At 50.3% G+C, this 16,578-nt stretch overlaps 1 protein-coding gene across 1 annotated transcript in view; it reads left to right on the top strand.

Annotated features, from left to right (window-relative positions):
* LOC118378961 (kinesin-like protein KIF26B) overlaps positions 1 to 16,578 on the top strand; it is a 78,680-nt gene that overhangs the window by 28,498 nt on the left and 33,604 nt on the right. Inside the window, exons 8-12 of the mRNA XM_052485388.1 lie at positions 9,793 to 9,964; positions 10,219 to 11,204; positions 11,413 to 11,545; positions 11,731 to 11,992; positions 12,159 to 14,711. Coding sequence (XP_052341348.1) covers positions 9,793 to 9,964; positions 10,219 to 11,204; positions 11,413 to 11,545; positions 11,731 to 11,992; positions 12,159 to 14,711 — 4,106 coding nt within the window. The remainder of the gene's footprint in view (positions 1 to 9,792; positions 9,965 to 10,218; positions 11,205 to 11,412; positions 11,546 to 11,730; positions 11,993 to 12,158; positions 14,712 to 16,578) is intronic.

Below are 16,578 nucleotides of genomic sequence, written 5' to 3' on the forward strand. Positions count from 1 at the left end.
TAATGTCATTATTTCCTCATGCATTTAATGTAAAAAATAAATTTAAAATTAAATTTAAAAAATCTAAACCTTTATGATTTTCTAATATTCGAACCAAAACCGAACTGACCTCAAAAAGCACAAATCGCTCAATACTAGTATGTATATGTGTGTGAGTATGTATTCATCTGTGAGTGTGTGTGTCACTGAGGACCTCTTGGAGGTGAGATTCAATGGCCTTACAATATCAGTCAGACACTGTTAGCTAAGTTCTTCTTAACATCTATTTCATACTAATCTATAGGACTTGTTTAGAGACTTGGCCTTCCCTAAATAACCCTAACCTTGGAACTGAGTGGGACTGGGTCAGCTGCCGCTAGTGACTTGCTCATTAGGGATCTCTATGGCTGCATTTACCCAGGCAGCCCAATTCTGATCTTTTGCCACTAATTGATCTTTTAACAATAGTTAGGCAAAAGATCAGAATTGGGCTACCTGTGTAAACGCAGCCTAGATATCCAACCCAATATATCACGTCAATGTAATATTAATATTACACTTTAAACATAAGAATAAAGTTGGGTTTAAACGTGCTAATGATTGTAGATATATTAATGAGACAGAAAGTTTAAATATGCAGATCATTCCACACACGAGCTCCATGATTCCTGTATGCCCCTGCTTCATTCTGCATAACTAACAGGAATTCTATATTAATCATGTATAGAATGACATTTTCTCTATGATCTGATCAGAGTGGCTTAATGCTTGCTGAAGGGAGAGAGAGAGAGACAGAGGGGGGGAGTGCAAGAGCGAGAGAGAGAAGGAGAGGGGGGAGAGAGAGGGGGAGAGAGAAAAGTAGAGGGGGAGAGAGAAAAGTAGAGGGGGAGAGAGAAGGAGAGGGGAGAGAGAGGGGGGGAGAGTGCAAGAGTGAGAGAAGGAGAGAGGGGAGAGAGCAACGGAGAGGGGGGAGAGAGCAAAGGAGAGGGGGGAGAGAGCGAAGAAGAGGGGGAGAGCGAGAAGGAGAGGGGGGAGAGAGAGGGGGAGAGAGAGAAGGAGGGGGGAGAGAGAAGAGGAGAGGGGAGAGAGAGAGAAGGAGAGGGGCGGGAAAGAGAAGGAGAGGGGGGAGAGAAGGAGAGGGGGGAGAGGGGGAGAGAGAGAAGGAGAGGGGGAGAGAATGAGAGGGGGAGAGAATGAGAGGGGGGAGAGAGAAGGAGAGGGGGAGAGATGAGGGGAGAGGGAGATACGTAAGTTGCTGTGGGGTTGATTTAAAGCCCAATAACAGATGCTGCTTCATATTAATCTACCTGAGAATGCTGGAAAGAGGTTTTTAGTTGAGTTTTTTCATGAAGAGAGGGAGCGAGATCATGAGAGAGGGTGGATTGACGTGAAAGAGGAGAGAGAGTTTGAAGGAAAGAGAGAGGCAGAGAAGAGCACAAGGAGGAAAGCAGTGAAACGAAAGCAGGGGAGAAAGGCTGTGAAAGAAACAGTGATGTGCATATTTAAATGTTTTCCGGGAATATGCAGGCTCTCCTCCTCTCCCTCCATCCCTCCTCCAGGGCAGATAGCTCAGCGCTCAAACGTATTCACAAACTCAGCATTTACATTGCAAAGCACCCCACCGCTTTAAGCCGGAACTGTAAACATTACACACACGGAAGCATACACACTCATATACACACATATTCACACATATACACACATACACACTCTTATACACACATACACACTCATATACACACATACACACTCATATACACACACTCATATACACACTCATACACACATACACTCTCATATACACACATATACACTCATATACACACATACACTCTCATATACACACATACACACTCATATACACACATACACACTCGTATACACACATATACACTCATATACACACATACACACTCATACACTCATATACACACATATTCACACATATACACACATACACACTCTAATACACACATACACACTCATATACACACATACACACTCATATACACACATACAAACTCATATACACACTCATATACACACATACACACTCATATACACACTCATAAACACACATATTCACACATACACACTCATATACACACATACACACTCATATTCACACATACACACTCATATACACACATATTCACACATACACACTCATATACACACATATTCACACATATACATGCATGAGTAGGATTGTGCTCTCTCTCTCTCATTCATTCTCTCTCTCTCTCTCTCTCTCTCTCTCTCTCTCTCTCTCTCACACAAACTCTCTTTCTCTCTTTCTCTCTCTCTCTCTCTCACACACACTCTCTTTCTCTCTTTCTCTCTCTCTCTCTCTCTCTCTCTCTCTCTCTCTCTCTCTCTCTCTCTCTCTCTCTCTCTCTCTCACACACAAACACACATATATATATACACACACACACACACATAATTATAGTTTGGGGCCATTTGCAGGGAGTGTAATGTAAGTTACTGGAATGCACCATAAATTAATATAAAACCTGTTCTGCACAAATCACTGATTTTATGCTTAATTTAATTAGACTGAAACACTCTGAGCTCCAATCTTTTTTCCTCTTTCTTTCTTTTCTACCCGTGAGATCAATTAAGAGATGATTGAAATGTCAGACGAGGAAGATAAAATTATCAACGCTTATGTGATGAAGACTAATGACATGACTCACAGAGGCAGAGAGAGAGAGAGAGAGAGCGAGAAAGGCAAAGAGAGAGGGTGGGAGAAACAAAGAGAGAGAAACAGGGAGAGGGTAGGAGAGAAAGAGAGAGCTGGTGAGGGTGGGAGAGAGAGTGGGAGAAAGAGAGAGAGGGAGAGAAAGAGTGGGAGAAAGAGAGAGCTGGAGAGGGTGGGAGAGAGAGTGGGAGAAAGAGAGAGCGGGAGAGAAAGAGTGGGACGGAGAGAAAGAGTGGGAGAAAGAGAGAGCGGGAGAGGGTGGGAGAAAGAGAGGGTGGGAGAGAGAGTGGGAGAAAGAGAGAGCGGGAGAGGGTGGGAGAGAAAGAGAGAGCGGGAGAGAAAGAGATGGTGGGAGAGAAAGAGGGAGGGAGAGAAAGAGTGGGAGGGAGAGAAAGAGTGGGAGAAAGAGAGAGAGGAGAGGGTGGGAGAGAAAGAGTGGGAGAAAGTGAGGGTGGGAGAGAGAGAGAGAGCAGGAGAGGGTGGGAGAGAGAGAGTGGGAGAAAGAGAGGGTGGGGGAGAGAGAGAGAGCGGGAGAGAGAGAGTGGGAGAAAGACAGGGTGGGAGAGAGAGAGTGGGAGAAAGAGAGGGTGGGAGAGAGAGAGAGCTTGAGAGGGTGGGAGAAGAGAGTGGGAGAAAGAGAGGGTGGGAGAGAGAGAGAGTGGTAGAGGGTGGGAGAGAAAGAGTGGTAGAGGGTGGGAGAGAGAGAGAGAGTGGTAGAGGGTGGGAGAGAAAGAGAGAGTGGTAGAGGGTGGGAGAGAAAGAGAGAGTGGTAGAGGTTGGGAGAGAAAGAGAGAGTGGTAGAGGGTGGGAGAGAAAGAGAGAGTGGTAGAGGGTGGGAGAGAAAGAGAGAGTGGTAGAGGGTGGGAGAGAAAGAGTGGGAGGGAGAGAAAGAGTGGGAGAAAGAGAGAGCGGAGAGGGTGGGAGAGAAAGAGTGGGAGGGAGAGAGGGTGGGAGAGAGAGAGAGAGAGGGTGGGAGAGAAAGAGTGGGAGAAAGTGAGGGTGGGAGAGAGAGAGAGAGTGGGAGAGAAAGAGTGGGAGAAAGAGTGGGTGGGGGAGAGAGAGAGAGTGGGAGAGGGTGGGAGAGAGAGAGTGGGAGAAAGAGAGGGTGGGAGAGAGAGTGGTAGAGGGTGGGAGAGAGAGCAGGAGAGGGTGGGAGAGAGAGAGTGGGAGAAAGAGAGGGTGGGGGAGAGAGAGAGAGAGGGAGAGGGTGGGAGAGAGAGAGTGGGAGAGAGAGAGTGGGAGAAAGACAGGGTGGGAGAGAGAGAGTGGGAGAAAGAGAGGGTGGGAGAGAGAGAGCTTGAGAGGGTGGGAGAAAGAGAGGGTGGGAGAGAGAGAGAGAGTGGTAGAGGGTGGGAGAGAAAGAGTGGTAGAGGGTGGGAGAGAAAGAGTGGTAGAGGGTGGGAGAGAGAGAGAGTGGTAGAGGGTGGGAGAGAAAGAGAGAGTGGTAGAGGGTGGGAGAGAAAGAGAGAGTGGTGAAGGGTGGGAGAGAGTGGTAGAGGGTGGGAGAGAAAGAGAGAGTGGTAGAGGGTGGGAGAGAAAGAGAGTGGTAGAGGGTGGGAGAGAAAGAGAGAGTGGGAGAGGGTGGGAGAGAAAGAGAGAGTGGTAGAGGGTGGGAGAGAAAGAGAGAGTCGTAGAGGGTGGGAGAGAAAGAGAGAGTGGTAGAGGGTGGGAGAGAAAGAGAGAGTGGTAGAGAGTGGGAGAGAAAGAGAGAGTGGGAGAGGGTGGGAGAGAAAGAGAGAGTGGTAGAGGGTGGGAGAGAAAGAGAGAGTGGTAGAGAGTGGGAGAGAAAGAGAGAGTGGTAGAGAGTGGGAGAGAAAGAGAGAGTGGTAGAGGGTGGGAGAGAAAGAGAGAGTGGTAGAGGGTGGGAGAGAAAGAGAGAGTGGTAGAGAGTGGGAGAGAAAGAGACAGTGGTAGAGGTTGGGAGAGAAAGAGAGAGTGGGAGAGGTTGGGAGAGAAAGAGAGAGTGGTAGAGGGTGGGAGAGAAAGAGAGAGTGGTAGAGGGTGGGAGAGAAAGAGAGAGTGGTAGAGAGTGGGAGAGAAAGAGAGAGTGGTAGAGAGTGGGAGAGAAAGAGAGAGTGGTAGAGGGTGGGAGAGAAAGAGAGAGTGGTAGAGGGTGGGAGAGAAAGAGAGAGTGGTAGAGAGTGGGAGAGAAAGAGAGAGTGGTAGAGGGTGGGAGAGAAAGAGAGAGTGGTAGAGAGTGGGAGAGAAAGAGAGAGTGGTAGAGGGTGGGAGAGAAAGAGAGAGTGGTAGAGGGTGGGAGAGAAAGAGAGAGTGGTAGAGGGTGGGAGAGAAAGAGAGAGTGGTAGAGGGTGGGAGAGAAAGAGAGTGGTAGAGAGTGGGAGAGAAAGAGAGAGTGGTAGAGGGTGGAGAGAAAGAGACAGTGGTAGAGAGTGGGAGAGAAAGAGAGAGTGGTAGAGGGTGGAGAGAAAGAGAGAGTGGTAGAGGGTGGGAGAAAGAGACAGTGGTAGAGAGTGGGAGAGAAAGAGAGAGTGGTAGAGAGTGGGAGAGAAAGAGACAGTGGTAGAGGGTGGGAGAGAAAGAGAGAGGGTAGAGAGTGGGAGAGAAAGAGAGCGTGGTAGAGAGTGGGAGAGAAAGAGAGAGTGGTAGAGGGTGGGAGAGAAAGAGAGAGTGGTAGAGGGTGGGAGAGAAAGAGAGAGTGGTAGAGGGTGGGAGAGAAAGAGAGAGTGGTAGAGAGTGGGAGAGAAAGAGAGAGTGGTAGAGGGTGGGAGAGAAAGAGACAGTGGTAGAGAGTGGGAGAGAAAGAGAGAGTGGTAGAGGGTGGGAGAGAAAGAGACAGTGGTAGAGAGTGGGAGAGAAAGAGAGAGTGGTAGAGAGTGGGAGAGAAAGAGAGAGTGGTAGAGAGTGGGAGAGAAAGAGACAGTGGGAGAGGGTGGGAGAGAAAGAGAGAGTGGTAGAGGGTGGGAGAGAAAGAGACAGTGGTAGAGGGTGGGAGAGAAAGAGAGAGTGGTAGAGAGTGGGAGAGAAAGAGACAGTGGTAGAGGGTGGGAGAGAAAGAGAGAGTGGTAGAGGGTGGGAGAGAAAGAGACAGTGGTAGAGGGTGGGAGAGAAAGAGAGAGTGGTAGAGAGTGGGAGAGAAAGAGAGAGTGGTAGAGAGTGGGAGAGAAAGAGAGAGTGGTAGAGGGTGGGAGAGAAAGAGAGAGTGGTGAAGGGTGGGAGAGAAAGAGAGAGTGGTAGAGAGTGGGAGAGAAAGAGAGAGTGGTAGAGGGTGGGAGAGAAAGAGAGAGTGGTGAAGGGTGGGAGAGAAAGAGAGAGTGGTAGAGAGTGGGAGAGAAAGAGAGAGTGGTAGAGGCTGGGAGAGAAAGAGAGAGTGGTAGAGGCTGGGAGAGAAAGAGAGAGTGGTAGAGAGTGGGAGAGAAAGAGACAGTGGTAGAGAGTGGGAGAGAAAGAGAGAGTGGTAGAGGGTGGGAGAGAAAGAGAGAGTGGTAGAGGGTGGGAGAGAAAGAGAGAGTGGTAGAGAGTGGGAGAGAAAGAGAGAGTGGTAGAGGCTGGGAGAGAAAGAGACAGTGGTAGAGGCTGGGAGAGAAAGAGAGAGTGGTAGAGAGTGGGAGAGAAAGAGAGAGTGGTAGAGGCTGGGAGAGAAAGAGAGAGTGGTAGAGAGTGGGAGAGAAAGAGAGAGTGGTAGAGAGTGGGAGAGAAAGAGAGAGTGGTAGAGGCTGGGAGAGAAAGAGAGAGTGGTAGAGAGTGGGAGAGAAAGAGAGAGTGGTAGAGGCTGGGAGAGAAAGAGAGAGTGGTAGAGAGTGGGAGAGAAAGAGACAGTGGTAGAGGCTGGGAGAGAAAGAGAGAGTGGTAGAGAGTGGGAGAGAAAGAGAGAGTGGTAGAGGCTGGGAGAGAAAGAGAGAGTGGTAGAGGCTGGGAGAGAAAGAGAGAGTGGGAGAGGGTGGGAGAGAAAGAGAGAGTGGTAGAGAGTGGGAGAGAAAGAGAGAGTGGTAGAGAGTGGGAGAGAAAGAGAGAGTGGTAGAGGCTGGGAGAGAAAGAGAGAGTGGTAGAGGCTGGGAGAGAAAGAGAGAGTGGGAGAGGGTGGGAGAGAAAGAGAGAGTGGTAGAGAGTGGGAGAGAAAGAGAGAGTGGTAGAGAGTGGGAGAGAAAGAGAGAGTGGTAGAGGGTGGGAGAGAAAGAGAGAGTGGTAGAGGGTGGGAGAGAAAGAGAGAGTGGTAGAGAGTGGGAGAGAAAGAGAGAGTGGTAGAGGCTGGGAGAGAAAGAGAGAGTGGTAGAGAGTGGGAGAGGGTGGGAGAGAAAGAGAGAGTGGTAGAGAGTGGGAGAGAAAGAGAGAGTGGTAGAGAGGGGAGAGAAAGAGAGAGTGGTAGAGAGGGAGAGAAAGAGAGAGTGGTAGAGGGTGGGAGAGAAAGAGACAGTGGTAGAGAGTGGGAGAGAAAGAGAGAGTGGTAGAGAGTGGGAGAGAAAGAGAGAGTGGTAGAGAGTGGGAGAGAAAGAGAGAGTGGTAGAGGTTGGGAGAGAACTGGAACTAACCAGGTTTCCATCCAACCTTTTAAAGTAAATGTCAGATGAAAAATGATGACGAAACAAAATACGATAAAAAAGGTGGGATCTTTGTGTCGGTAAAATGTATAAATGTGAGATATGGGGTCTTATTCTGGTAACATGATGCTTGGCTGCCATTTGACAAATAAAAATAATCTCCTCATGTAGTAGGCTATACCTGCACTATATCTGCCAGCTGGAGCCGAGGCTGTTGGTTGGAGCCGAGGCTGTTGGTTGGAGCCGAGGCTGTTGGTTGGAGCCGAGGCTGTTGGTTGGAGCCGAGGCTGTTGGTTGGAGCCGAGGCTGTTGGTTGGAGCCGAGGCTGTTGGTTCGAGCCGAAGCTGTTGGTTCGAGCCGAAGCTGTTGGTTCGAGCCGAAGCTGTTGGTTCGAGCCGAAGCTGTTGGTTCGAGCCGAAGCTGTTGGTTCGAGCCGAGGCTGTTGGTTGGAGCCGAGGCTGTTGGTTCGAGCCGAAGCTGTTGGTTCGAGCCGAAGCTGTTGGTTCGAGCCGAAGCTGTTGGTTCGAGCCGAGGCTGTTGGTTCGAGCCGAGGCTGTTGGTTCGAGCCAGGGCTGTTGGTTCGAGCCGAGGCTGTTGGTTCGAGCCGAGGCTGTTGGTTCGAGCCGAGGCTGTTGGTTCGAGCCGAAGCTGTTGGTTCGAGCCGAGGCTGTTGGTTCGAGCCGAGGCTGTTGGTTCGAGCCGAGACCAGTGGGCGCATATATAACGCAACATTTTCTGTGAGAAAACCATCAGTAGAGTTGAAAATGCAATTGAAACCCATTTAACTTGTCTTTTTTATTCGATACATGGGAATTTAACCGCATAAGTAATGTTTATGTTCACTGCGTCATCACACACAGACTTTTATCCGCAACAAGTCCGTTTAATGGAAACACATCTCTGGTGGGAAAATGTACATATTTTATTTATGCAGATTTGAGAATATTCACATCTGTCGCCAATTGGATGGAAACCTACAGGACAAAAAGAAGACATCATGTACGAGGAAAGGGAGAAAGAGGAGAATATGGAGGATAGATGAAGAGATGAAGAGGGAGATATCTGAGAAAAAAGGATGGGATGGGATGGGATGGGGTGTGTGTGTGTGTGTGTGTGTGTGTGTGTGTGTGTGTGTGTGTGTGTGTGTGTGTGTGTGTGTGTGTGTGTGTGTGTGTGTGTGTGTGTGTGTGTGTGTGTGTGTGTGTGTGTGTGTGTGTACGGTGGGGATGGGAGCTGGCTGGCTGGGGGCTGTGTTTTTATAAAAGGAGGACAGCAGCATGAGGTATTGAGCCACAGAGGAACCTGTGCTCCATTCAGCCCTGAGGGTCCCAAACAGCGTACAGAAGTTAACACGTGTATAAACATTACACACACACACACAATTAACCCTATAACTAACAAACAGGACAGGGAGAGCGTTAAATAGACACACAGTCCTACCTGCAGCTCCTGTCCCATCTGCCAGGGAGGTTCACTGGAGCTAATGCTCAGATCTGGAGGTCATCGTAATATAGCTAGGTGGGACAACCATATCACAGTCATAGTAAGTACATTAACCCTGAAAAAAGGATCTACAGTGCCTTCAGAAAGTATTCATATCCCTTGACCTTTCCACATTTACTTGTTACAGCCTGAATTCAAAATGGATTAAATTGATGTTTTTCCTCTCCACCATCTACACACAATACCCCATAATGAGAAAGTGATTTTTTTTTTGAATGTTTACAATTGTATTGAAATGCAGAAATATCAAATTTTTATAAGTATTCACACCCCTGGGCCTCCCGAGTGCTGCAGCGGTCTAAGACACAACATCGCAGTGCTTGAGGACGCATGGCTCAACCTTCGCAGCTCCGGAGTCATTTTCAGGTCTTGCCATAGCTTTTCAAGTAGATTTAACTCGGCCACTTTGGAACATTCACGGTCTTCTTTCCTCTAGGACTTGTGCTTAGCTTCATTCCATTGTTTTTTTTCCTGAAAAACTCCCCAGTCCTTAATGATTACAAGGATACCCATAACATGATGCAGCCACCACTGTGCTTGAAAAAATGGAGAGTAGTACTCAGTAATGTGTTGTTTTGGATTTTCCCCAAACATAACACTTAAGTAAATTTGCTTGGCCACATTTTTCACAATATTTCTTTAGGGCCTTGTTGCTAACAGGATGTATGTTTTGGAATATTTGTATTCTGTACAAGCTTCCTTCTTTTAACTTAGATTAGTATTGTGGAGTAACGCCAATGTTGTTGATCCATCCTCAGTTTTCTCTTATCACAGCCATTAAACTCTGTAACTGTTTTAAAGTCACCATTGGCCTCATGGTGAAATCCTTGAGCGGTTTCCTTCCTCTGCGGCAACTGAGTTAGGAAGGACGCCTGTATCTTTGTAGTGATTGAGTGTATTGATACACCATCCAAAGTGAAACATAATAACTTCTTCATGCTCAAAAGGATATTCAATGTCTGCTCTTTATTTATTTTGACCCATCTACCAATCAGTGCCCTTCTTAGTGAGGCATTGGAAAACCTCCCGTGTGTGTGTGCCTTTACGTACTGTATGTGTGCTTATACCTGTGTTTGTGTGTGTGCTTGATATATCGTGTGTGTGTTCCAGGGACAGTAAGCTGTCCATGCTACTGCGAGAGTCGCTGGGCAACATGAACTGCCGGACTACCATGATCGCTCACATCTCCTCGTCGCCTAGCAACTTCTCTGACACACTCTCCACGATCCAGATCGCCTCGCGCCTCCTCCGCATGAAGAAGAAGAAGACCAAAGTCAGCATGGTACATACATGATCAATTAATCAGTCATTCAAACAACCAGTACGTTACATTGCTAATACATTTCACAGTTCTTTTTCAGTTCTTTTTTCTATATGTGCATATTGATATTTCAGCAAAGAAGTTTACTTTCAGTATTAATGTAACTTCATGACAGTATTACAATGATAGGTCAATTAAATGTAGATTCTAATTGGTTTATTTAAACAAATGTTTTTTTTCTCTCATCCATTTTCACATCCCCCTCTCTCTTTCAGCAATACACGTCCAGTTCATCAGGGGGTGAGAGTTCGTGTGAGGAGGGGCGTATGCGTCGCCCCACTCACCTGAGACCGTTCCACTCCCGTAGCTCTGCAGACTCAGACCTGCCCCTGCTGCACCTCTCCAGTGACCCAGACAACTACTCCAGCAGCGAGCAGTCCTGTGACACTGTCATCTATGTGGGTCCCAATGGGGGTGCCATCTCAGACCGTGAGCTGACCGACAATGAGGGCCCGCCAGAGTTCGTCCCCGTCATCCCTGTTTTGCCGACTACACCACCTCTGCGGCAGCAGCAGACAGTACTCCCCCAGGCTCAGCTTGTCCCTACACAGACACACACCCAGCCCACTACCGAGCCCCTCAACGCCCCCAACCAGCCCCCGCTCGCCCTCCTCCAGCCCCCATTCCCTCTTCTCCAGCCCCCCACTCCCCCTCCTCCAGCCCCCATTCCCCTCCTCCAGCCCCCATTCCCCCTCCTCCAGCCCCCATTCCCTCTTCTCCAGCCCCCACTCCCCCTCCTCCAGCCCCCATTCCCCCTTCTCCAGCCCCCATTCCCTCTCCTCCAGCCCCTGGGTCATCCCCTGCCCCCCGTGCCAGAGGAAGGGGCTGAGTGCCTGAAGTGCAACACCTTCGCTGAGCTGCAGGAGCGTCTGGAGTGTATCGACGGGAGCGAGGAGGTGGCAAACTTCCCCTTCGAGGAGGTGCCGGCTAACAGGGGGGCTAAGCCCGACACCCTGGTTCCCCCAGGGTATGAGATGGGGCATAAAGGAGGGGTGGTGGAGGAGGTAGAGCCCCTCAGGAGGATGTCCAACGACCAGCAGCTCCAGGAGATCAGGGAGGTGGTGGAGGAGGCAGAACTGGCCCAGACCATGATAGAGAGTCTGAGCCTGACCGGCAGCTGCAGTGTGACGGGAAGCAGTGGAGCAGGACATACCAACACCAACCCTCTACAGAGGGCCCAGAGTGCCAGCCTCCATGACAGGTAAGACATGTTTGTTTGTTTGGATCCCCATTAGCTGTTACACTGCAACGGCTTCTCTCTGGGATCCACACGAAACACAACACAAAACCTACATTACATTGTATAGTTTTATCAACTGATTTATAATTTTTATGTATCTTGAAGGTATGTTTGTTTCTTAATATCTTCCAATTTTTTTTATTTCTATTCCTTTTTATTTGATTGACAGTCGTGAGTCTCTGAGCGCGGGCAGTAGCAGTGATGGTAAGCCCCGCCCCCTGGGCTCTCCTCGGCTGGGCATCGCGTCTCTTACCAAGACCTCTGACTACCGACCTCCCTCCTCACCCTCACAGCGCTGCAAGGTACACTATCTGGCTTTGACACCTCCTCTACTGTCTTTGGTTGTATTTATACAATTATTGTGTGGAGTTTTAACACTGACCTCATAAAATGCATTTCCATGAAAATGTACTGCATCACCGTGAAGCATATTTGGGTCATTGAAAACAGCTACATAATCCAACATGTGATCATGATTATTATCCAGGTCTACACCCAGAAGGGTGTGATGCCGGGAACGCCCCCTTTGTCCTGCCAGAGTCTGTCTACTGCAGACAGCCTGGCTGCAGACAGTGTGAGGTCCTCTACAGAGTCCCTGCTGCAGCCGGTGTCCCTGTCCAGAACCTCCCCCGCGGGGATGAGTCCCCGGGACCTCAAACGAACCAACTCCTCGTCTGCTAGCCTGGGGTCGGCTGAGACACTGTGTGATGAGAATGTTCCTCAGATTCCTCTGGATGGACGCAGGGATAGTAAGTCATACTCTCCATTCTGTTACTGTGACTGATACAATAGATTTTTGAAGAAGGTTTTCACGTATGATACTGGTTTCCTTACATTTTCTCTCTTTTTCCCTGCTGTCCTTTCCTTGTCTGTTCCCCCTCTTTCTTCTTCCCATCTCTCGACTACCTCCCATAGCCCCAGCTCCAGCCCCCAACCCTAGCTCTCTGGGGGAAGACGATCTGGTGTTTACACTGGGGTGTAAGGAGGGCCTGGAGGTCCGGGGCCTGCTGGAGGGTGGCGGCCGTCCCACCAGCATCATTAGCTTCAGCAGCGACTGTTCCGTCACTGCACTGGACTCGGGGTCCCGCCCTATCTCCATCAACAGCAGCATCAGCGAGGACCTGGAGCACTATGGAATCAACACTACTGTCATTGCTACGACCACCAGGGTGATCCCCATAACAACCGCCTCCGTCGCCGGAGTGATCGCCATGGCGGAGGTCAACATGGCAAAGCTTTGTGTGGAAGGAGAGGCGATGGCGGCGGTGCCTAGCCGACGGTCATCCATCTCATCGTGGCTAAGTGACCTGAGTGTTGTTAGCGACGGAGATCAGTCTCTGCACAGCTTCAGCCAGTCCCATGGACACGGGGAGGCTCTGGCCGAACCAGACCCCACACAGGTCCCTCTCTGTGGGGAAAAGGAGCAGGACGAGGTGTCCCTGGGTTATGGAGGAAGGAAGACTCCTGAGAGTGAAGTAGCATTGTCTGGAGATGTAAAAGGGAGGGAGACTAAAGAGAGGCTGAAGAGACTGCCCCCCTCCCTGGGTAAGACCACCATCTCCCTCTCTGACATGCAGACCCTGGGGGCCTCCAGCAACTTCCTCCCCTTCAAGACCAACATTACAGTCCACCCCTGTGTGACCGTCAAACCCATGGTCATACTCTCCTCCCTTACCAAGACTCACCTGCTGCCCAAGGACCCAGCCAAGACTGCCTCAGCCCTGGTCCTGGCCTCCATGTCCAGCGAGCTCAGCTCCGATGACCCCTGGATGAAGAGAGACAGGGTGGACGTGAGGCCCAAGGAGCTGGTGTGTGAGGTGAAGCCAGAGAAGTGGGTGGTGGATCCACCAGTCAAGACAGACCCAGCTAAGAGCAGCCAGGCCTGGCCCCAGGGTGACAGGGCCAGCAGGGTGGATAGTGGCTACGGAGGGGACCGTCACAGCTCCAGCAGCGGGGAGGCCATCTCCTCTCCAGACTCCTGTAAGAGGGTAGTGGACGGCTCTGAGATGGTGCCGGTCAGTTCTGGGGAGTGTCTGGTGACTCCTGTCTACTCTGCCGACATTCTGCGCACCGCCAGTCTGCCCCGTGGCTGGCACCGGCTCAACCGCCACGACGGCCTGGATGAGGACCCACTCCGCTACGACGCTAACGGAGGAGGGGGGGAGTACCGAGGTCTGGGGGTCACCTCCTCCACCCCCTGTAGTCCCAGGGCGACCCTGGACCGAAGGGGGTATTCTGGGAAACATGGCCTGTTTTCCCGCCAGAAAGGTATACCACCGCTGCCACCAGTACGCAAGTCCAGTCTGGACCAGAAGAACAGGGCAGAAGGCCCCCTCAGCCCCATGCATGCAGCCAGCCATGGCCTCTCCTTCTTGAGGAGTACCCCGGAAGACCTGGGCGTGCCTGGTGGAGGGAAACACAAGGGGTGCAATGTGGAGAGCAGCAGGTTATTCAGTGCTAAACTAGAGCAACTGGCTAACAGAACCAACTCTCTGGGTCGGTCCCATGGAGGTCACAGCTCTCATGGCCCCCACTACGACTGCCTCTCTTTGGAGAGGGGGGAGGCCCTCAGCTCCTTAGGCTGGAAGGTGTCAGCCGGAGGGGGGAGGGGGGACTGCACCATGCCCCGTACCGGACGCAGCCTCACCCGTGGCGGCTCATTGTCATCCTCCTCCCCTAATGGGAACGGTTCCGGTAACAGCCCTGGCAGCGCTCCCCAGTCACCCAAGTCGAGCCAGTCCAAGATCTCAGCGGTCAGCAAGCTCCTGATGGCCAGCCCTAAGGCCCGCAGCCTGTCGGCCTCCAGCACCAAGAAACTCAGCTTCTCCACCAAGTCTCTGCCCCAGTCTGTCAACCGCAGCTCCAGTCTTCCTCCCAACGGCAAGCCCCAGGCCCAGGGTCAGACCTCCATCCAGGGTCAGGGACAGAACCAGGCACCCAGCTCTGGCTCCTGGTCCACCCAGTCTCTGAGTCGCAACCGAGGGGGAGGCCTGGCCGCCAAGCTGCCTCTGAGAGCCGTCAACGGACGCATCTCCGAGCTGCTCCAGGGCAGCGGAGGCTCTCGATCCGCAGGTCACAACCGTGGAGGAGGCTCCGAGGCTGGGGAGGAGAGGGGCGCTGGAGGGGGTGGAGGTGGTGTCGGGGCACAGGGAGAGGAAGGACCCTTGGTAGTCCACACCCTCCCGTCTCCCTACAGTAAGATCACAGCGCCCAGGCAGCCGCATCGCTGCAGCAGTGGTCATGCCAGTGACAACAGTAGTGTTCTGAGTGGAGAGCTGCCCCCGGCCATGGGGAAGACGGCCCTGTTCTACCACAGCGGGGGCAGCAGTGGCTATGAGAGCATGTTGAGGGACAGCGAGGCCACAGGAAGCACCTCCTCTGCCCAGGACTCTCTGAGCGAACACAGCTCAGCCACCAGCAGCAGCCGCCGCAGCCTCAAGAACAACAAGAAGAAGAACAACAGCACAGGTCAGCTCCTTTAATACTGCTTCCCAGTTACAGTGGGGCAAAAAAGTATTTAGTCAGCCACCAATTGTGCAAGTTCTCCCAATTGAAAAGATGAGAGAGGCCTGTAATTTTCATCATTGGTACACTTCAACTATGACAGACAAAATGAGAGAATCCAGAAAATCAGAAAAAAAACAGAAAAATCCAGAAAATCACATTGTAGGATTTATTTGTGAATTTATTTGCAAATTATGGTGGAAAATACCTGAAACTTCTTCTTTAAGAGGCTCCTCTGTCCTCCACTCGTTACCTGTCACTGTATGTAAATAGATTTTTTTTAATTGTACGTACCAAAATTGTAAAAACCTGTTTTCGCTTTGTCATTATGGGGTGTTGTGTGTAAATAAATGTAATCCATTTTAGAATAAGGCTGTAATGTAACAAACTGTGGAAAAGGGGTCTGAATACTTTCTGAATGCACTGTAAATATGGGTACAAATGGGTGACTACTGGTCAGTCAGATCTGTCTGGGTGACCTTTCTATAACCTGGGAGACAGAGAGACAGTCAGAACCTCTTACCCTGTGTGTGAATTCATAAAAAGTGTCTGCCAATGTCTATGCAAGTGTACATTCCAGCACAGTGGTCAGATAATATGGACTAACAAAATGCACTCCTCTCTCCCCTCTTTCTCTTTTCTCCTCTTGTCTACTCCACACTCTCTCTCTCTTTCTCTTTTCTCCTCTTGTCTACTCCTCTCTCTCTCCCCTCTCTTTCTCTTTTCTCCTCTTGTCTACTTCTCTCTCTCCCCCCTCTTTCTCTTTTCTCCTCTTGTCTACTTCTCTCTCTCCCCCCTCTTTCTCTTTTCTCCTCTTGTCTACTCCTCTCTCTCTCCCCTCTCTTTCTCTTTTCTTCTCTTGTCTACTCCTCTCTCTCTCCCCTCTTTCTCTTTTCTCCTCGTGTCTACTCCTCTCTCTCTCTCTCTCTCCCCCTCTTTCTCTTTTCTCCTCTTGTCTACTCCACTCTCTCTCTCTCTCCTCTCTTTCTCTTTTCTCCTCTTGTCTACTTCTCTCTCTCTCCCCTCTCTTTCTCTTTTCTCCTCTTGTCTACTCCTCTCTCTCTCTCCCCTCTCTTTCTCTTTTCTCCCCTTGTCTACTTCTCTCTCTCTCCCCTCTCTTTCTCTTTTCTCCTCTTGTCTACTCCTCTCTCTCCCCCTCTTTCTCTTTTCTCCTCGTGTCTACTCCTCTCTCTCTCCCCCTCTTTCTCTTTTCTCCTCTTGTCTACTCCTCTCTCCCCTCTCTTTCTCTTTTCTCCTCTAGTCTACTTCTCTCTCTCTCCCCTCTCTTTCTCTTTTCTCCTCTTGTCTACTCCTCTCTCTCTCCCCTCTCTTTCTCTTTTCTCCTCTTGTCTACTTCTCTCTCTCCCCCTCTTTCTCTTTTCCCCTCTTGTCTACTCCTCTCTCTCCCCCTCTTTCTCTTTTCTCCTCGTGTCTACTCCTCTCTCTCTCCCCCTCTTTCTCTTTTCTCCTCTTGTCTACTCCTCTCTCTCCCCTCTCTTTCTCTTTTCTCCTCTTGTCTACTTCTCTCTCTCTCCCCTCTCTTTCTCTTTTCTCCTCTTGTCTACTCCTCTCTCTCCCCTCTCTTTCTCTTTTCTCCTCTTGTCTACTTCTCTCTCTCCCCCTCTTTCTCTTTTCTCCTCTTGTCTACTACTCTCTCTCTCCCCTCTCTTTCTCTTTACTCCTCTTGTCTACTCCACTCTCTCTCCCCTCTTTCTCTTTTCTCCTCTTGTCTACTCCTCTCTCTCTCCCCCTCTTTCTCTTTTCTCCTCTTGTCTACGTCTCTCTCTCTCCCCTCTTTCTCTTTTCTCCTCTTGTCTACTCCACTCTCTCT

This window comes from Oncorhynchus keta, chromosome 29, assembly GCF_023373465.1.
Source record: "Oncorhynchus keta strain PuntledgeMale-10-30-2019 chromosome 29, Oket_V2, whole genome shotgun sequence".
Taxonomy (NCBI): domain Eukaryota; kingdom Metazoa; phylum Chordata; class Actinopteri; order Salmoniformes; family Salmonidae; genus Oncorhynchus; species Oncorhynchus keta.